Source organism: Ursus americanus, chromosome 1, assembly GCF_024610735.1.
Source record: "Ursus americanus isolate L20-20 chromosome 1, mUrsAme1.1.p, whole genome shotgun sequence".
In the NCBI taxonomy this organism is placed as follows: Eukaryota; Metazoa; Chordata; class Mammalia; order Carnivora; family Ursidae; genus Ursus; species Ursus americanus.
In genome coordinates, this window is record NC_142127.1 from 106,515,719 (window position 1) to 106,521,209 (window position 5,491).

General features: G+C 59.6%; 1 protein-coding gene across 2 annotated transcripts; it reads left to right on the forward strand.

The window, feature by feature from the left end:
* Positions 1-3,526: 3,526 nt before the first annotated feature.
* On the forward strand, positions 3,527-5,209 carry DUSP28 (dual specificity phosphatase 28). 2 transcript variants are annotated; one of them, XM_045795911.2, is made up of 2 exons: positions 3,527-4,085; positions 4,247-5,209. In XM_045795911.2, exons 1-2 carry the CDS (start codon positions 3,648-3,650, stop codon positions 4,403-4,405), a joined length of 597 nt encoding a protein of 198 aa, XP_045651867.1. In that variant the 5' UTR covers positions 3,527-3,647; the 3' UTR covers positions 4,406-5,209. The 2 variants fall into 2 exon arrangements, with proteins under 2 accessions (XP_045651867.1, XP_045651869.1); XM_045795913.2 differs by having other exon boundaries at positions 3,537-4,049.
* The last annotated feature ends 282 nt before the right edge of the window (positions 5,210-5,491 follow it).

Here is a 5,491-nt window from a genome sequence, read left to right on the forward strand (position 1 = left end):
TCACCCTCAGAGCTCCTGGCGGGCGCCCAGGAACAGGCCCACAGCCCCATCCACCTCAGAGAAACAAAGCCCCCCCCCCCGCGTCGACGCCCCTATTCTATTGGAAACTGCCAGAGAAACCTTTGCCAGGGCCCCGAGGGGGTCCCCGTCCCTCCCGTGGGGCGGAAACCACGTAAAGGGCGGTTGGAGCCACCCTCCCACGACCCCTTAGGGCCCTGTGTTGGGGTCAGTATTAAGCCTGCTAATGGCCCAAGAGGGGCCACGAACAGCAGGTGTCCCCTCCCACACGGGCCTCTCTGAAGCCAGCCCGCGAGGGTGGACGGACAAGTGCGGGGACACGGCCCTCACCCGACCTCACACTCACAGCCTCTCAAACCCGCCGGGTCCCAGATTTCCGGCCCGCCCCGGCTCGGGAGGACAGAGGGCCAGGCCCAGGGGGCGTCGGGTCCCACGGCACAGGCCGCCCTCGCCGCCCTGCAGAGCTCCGGGACACGCCCCTTCCCAGCTGCCCGCTCTCCCGCCGGGATTCCGACCGCACCCCGGCCGCACCAAGTCTCGGAGAGCTCGCACCCACCGCTCCCGGCCCGCCCAGAGCGGCGGCCAACAGAGCAGCCCGGCTCAGCGCCAGGAGCCCAGAGCGTCGGGTTTCCCTGGAGACCCGCCCGCCGCCCACGTGCACGCTGCCGCTCGCGGCCTCCGCCAATCCCCGCGCCCGGCCCCGCCCACGGGCGTCCTCGGCCGAACGCGGGGCGCCCCTCTGTGACCTCACTAGGCCCCCGGCGCGTGCGCGCCCGCCGAGCCCCCCCCACCCCACGCCTCTGCGGGAGCCGGCCGGCGGGTCTCCACCGCGGACACCGACGTTCACGTCCAGCAGAGGACGGGGAGCCAGCTGTGGGCCAAGGCTCCCCGGGGGGAGCGCTAAATGCTCCAACGCCCCCGTGAAGAGAGCACGGGGACTGTGCCCGTGAGACACCGGAGGAAACCGAGGCGCAGTGAGGTTAACTTGTCCACCGCCACGTGCCAGCACGCCGTGGAGTCAAGATCTGATCGAGCTCTGCCGGACTCAAAACCCGGTTTTTGTCGGTTCCGTCCAAGTCCGTGGCAGGCACGGAGCGGGAGCTCCTGCTCCGGTGCGGGGACAAGGCGACCTAGGGGCTCCAGGTCACGGAGACAGGAAGGATGAGTAGTGTGGACCGAGGCGTCACTGGGGAAGACTGCGGAGAGAGGGGTCCTGCATGGGTTTCAGAGGATGCGCAGGAGCTCTCCGAACGAAGAGAGCGCAGGGCGCCGTGCAGAGAACCGGACTAGGGTGCGCAGAGGCACAGCGTAGTGTGGCAAACAACTCAAGGGCCGTCTGCTTCTGAAGCCATTGGAGCCTCTGGGACAGAGGCGGGGCTCCCTGCACGCGCAGCGCAGGGCCGGGGGTCTTCAGCCTAGGCTGCCCTCCAGAGCAAGGGGAAAGGGATAAGCAAAGCCCCTGCCCAGTCCCTCCCCCAGTGGCTAGATTCTGGCTAGGGTTCTGGGGTGCTTCCTCCAGCCTTCTATCTCCCAATTCCCTTCTCTTCTCCCTTCGTACCCGCCTTGGTCCCTGGATCCTCTATCTCTTTACCTCTTATCCTTACCGCTTTTCAGGTCTCCTCTCTGCTCTGATCCTCCAACCACAAATTGGGAATTTTAAGCACAAACTAAACTCTTTAAAATTCCTTTGCGGGGCGCTTGGGTAGCTCAGTGGGTTAAGTGTCTGACTCTTGATTTCGGCTCAGATCATGATCTCAGGATGGTGGAATCGAGCCCTCCACATGGGCCCTGTGCTCAGGGCAGAGTCTGCTTCTCCCTCAGCTGGTGCCCCCACCCCTGCTCCCTGTCTCTAAAATAAATAAGTAAATGAATAAAATCTTTAAAAATGAAATAAAATTCCTTTGCTATGAAAAGAGAAGGAGGGGCACCTGGGTGGCTCAGCCATTAGTCTGCCTTTGGCTGGGGTCACAATCCCAGGGGCCTGGGATTCCTACCCACATTGGGCTCCCTGCTCAGCTGGAAGCCTGCTTCTCCCTCTCCCACTCCCCCTGCTTGTGTTCCCTCTCTCTGTGTCTGTGTCAAATAAATAAAATCTTTTAAAAAGAGAAAGAAGAATGGTGAACTTCAGAATATCCTACAAACTTGGTAAGCCCTACCATCTGTTGCAGGTTGAATGGCATCCCCCAAAAACATTAAGTTTAAATCCTAAGCCTTGGTACCTGTGAATGACCTTATATAGAAATAGGGTCTTTGCAAATAATCAAGTTAAGAGGTCATACTGGATTAGGATGTGCCTTAAAGTAAATAACTAGTGTCCTGATAAAAGAGATTTGGAGACCCCAAACACACAGGGAAAAATAAACTTGTTACTTTAAGCCACCGATTATTATAATCAGAAAAAAATGTTAACTATTATTAGAATAAAACAAAGTGCAGTATCATTGTATACAGGGTTGCATGACAGCTACTTTTCACTGAAACTGGTCCCCAAAAGACATCCCTGAATGACACCGGCCATCAGAAAAACCTCCTGAATAAGTCGTCTTACGTGGCAACTATGTGGATATTAAATGATTTTTTTTTTAAAGAATTTATCTATTTGAGAGACAGCGCGCGCGCAGGGGATGGGAGCGGCTTAGGGAGAGGGAGAAGCAAATTCCCCGCAGAGCAGGGAGCTCAACTCGATGCTTGATCCCAGGACCCAGAGAGCATTACCTGAGCTGAAGGCAGACACTTAACCCACTGAGCCACCCAGGCGCCCCTAAACGATGTTAGTTTTTAAAAGTTACAGTGATTAACCAAAAATGAAGAAAAAAACAAAAATATTGGTATGTGAAGAAATGATGGAAATTAAACAGCAAATAGTTTTATTTCTTATGAACCGTGTTTTACAATAAAAGGGAAAATAAAATGCAGAAATTACAAAGGGCAATAATTAGGAAGCAGATAAAAGGTAACAAACATAAAGCTGTGCTAAACGGCACCTCAGCCGGCAATACAATGATTATTTCCTAAGAGGACGCGAAGCCAGGCAGCCTACCAACAAAACGATACGGAGGACACTGGACAGGACCCCCTGTGCTCCTCAGTGCAGCGGCAGCTGGAAGAGAAGCCCACCTCCCCGAGCCCAGCTGGGACCCTGCTGCCTGACCCCTTCCATGGCCGGACCCGCTCCGGGACAGTTCCCAGCGCCTGTGAGCCAACCCCCAAACCCCACCCCCCACCCTGGGCGCAGGGACAGGCACTGTAGCTCTAGAAGCCCAGCCCCTCAGGTCGGCCCCGGTCGCGATCAGCCCAGGACGCCCGGAAGAGAGCACCGCCCTCGGGCACAGGACCGCAGCTCCGGGTCCAGCTCTTCCCCCCAGGGACCGCCCATTCATTCCCCACGTTCCCGCCCCGCCCGCCCTGCTGCGGCCAATCCCACTCGCCCGCCCTACCACAAGCCAAGCCAATGGCCGCCATGCCCACCCGCAGCCAATCAGAGGACGAGCCCCGCTCTGCCCGGCCAATGCGGAGGCAGCCAGGGCCCTGCGAGTGGGACCCTCGGAGGCCTTTAGGACCCCGGGGGTGCCCGGCGGGCCGCCCGGCCGCCCAAATTAGTCCCGCGGGCCGGGCCCCGGGCGCGGGTCATGGACCCTGGACAAGCCGGCCGCCGCGAGGTCCCCGGGGTCGCCTCGCCCGCGCCGCCGCCGTTCGTGCGCGTCGCCCCCTCGCTGTTCCTCGGTACTGCGCGCGCCGCGACCGCGCCGGAGCTGCTGGCGCGCGCGGGAGTCACCCTGTGCGTCAACGTCTCGCGCCAGCAGCCCGGCCCGAGCGCGCCCGGCGTGGCCGAGCTGCGCGTGCCCGTGTTCGACGATCCGGCCGAGGACCTGCTGGCGCACCTGGAGCCCACCTGCGCCGCCATGGAGGCCGCGGTGCGCGCTGGCGGCGCCTGCTTGGTTTACTGCAAGAACGGCCGCAGCCGCTCCGCCGCCGTCTGCACCGCCTACCTCATGCGGCACCGCGGCCTCAGCCTGGCGCGGGCCTTCCAGGTGGGGCGGGCCTCCCAGGTGGGGCGGGCCTCCCAGGTGCGCTGGTCTTCCATGTGGGGCGGGCCTCCCAGGTGCGTCGTCTTCCAGGTGGGGCGGGCCTCCCAGGTGCGCTGTCTTCCAGGAGGGGCGGGCCTCCCGGCGTTAGGGGCGTAGAGCACCTTGCGGCGCCGCGTTCAGCCTCTGCCTCTCCTTCGCAGGCGGTGAAGAGCGCCCGCCCGGTGGCCGAGCCCAACCCGGGTTTCTGGTCTCAGCTGCAGAAGTACGAGGAGGCCCTGCAGTCCCTGCCCCGCCTGCCCGGGGAGCCCTCGGGACCGTGCTCCGGAACGAGAGGAGAGGAGTTCCAGAATGAGCCCTAGTCCTTCAACCCTTGGAGAACACCCAGCCCCCCGTGCAGGGCGCATGGAGTTGGAGGTAGTTGAACCGCCGACTGGAGGGGGTCTTGCTCCTCCTTCCTTACTGTCGCACAATTTTCCGCTTCTTCCTGAAATGCCGCGCGAGTGTTTCTGTCTAGTTTGACAGTGCTGCGGGAGCGTGTCCTCTGAAGAGGGGACTGGAAGCCTCCCTTCCTTGGTCAGCAGGTTTACCGGAAAGGGCTTGGTCAGGAAAATCAAAACCACGTGAGGAATTTTAGGCAGAAAGGTACTTAATACAGAGAGCAAGGCCAGGGAGCCAAGATCAGGATTGTGCCTGCTACCTGTTGGAGCCATAGGGCTTTTCCCAAACCTCACAGTGGCCCCATCTCAGAATCCGGCAGGAGATCCAGACCTGTAACTGCTGCAACACACAGGCCAGGATGTGAGGCTTCCTGCTGACAGCCTAGGGCCAGTGCCCACCTCCTGCCTTGCTGCCCTCCCAGTTTCCACAGCAGTGCTGAGCCCCTACCTTCATCCCACGGCCACCCTCACATCAAAGATGCACCCGCCCCCTGTGCACTGAGCGTGTTGATTCCTCCTGTGGTTCAGCCACACCTCACCTGATCCTATGGGCTAAAGACTATACCAGAAAATTAATCACCATCAATACCCCTTAAGTAAGATAGCAGGAGGGAAAAAAGGGGGAAACTGGGTTACAATGTGAATTACAGAAAATACAGTCCCTGGTTAATATATACCACTATATACATAACAAGTAATTAATAAAATATCATAATTAGTGTTTAATATTTCCCCTCTCCACTACTCATTTCATGTTCTCCTCAGCCAGCACCTCACTGGTCCTGGTCTTTCCTGGTGAGGTGACTCGAGCCTCCATTCTGAAGGGCCCTGAGTGGCCCTGCCTGCGTTGGGACTGTGGCCTTCCTCAACTCGTCGTCACAGCAGGGAGTGCTGGAGGCTTCAGGAGAATGTCCCAAGCTCAGCATACTTCTGACCCCACTGAGCATAGCCCTGCTGCTCCTTCAGAGTCAGGACCGGGCACTCCACCCAGCAGAGCAGCCCCGGATT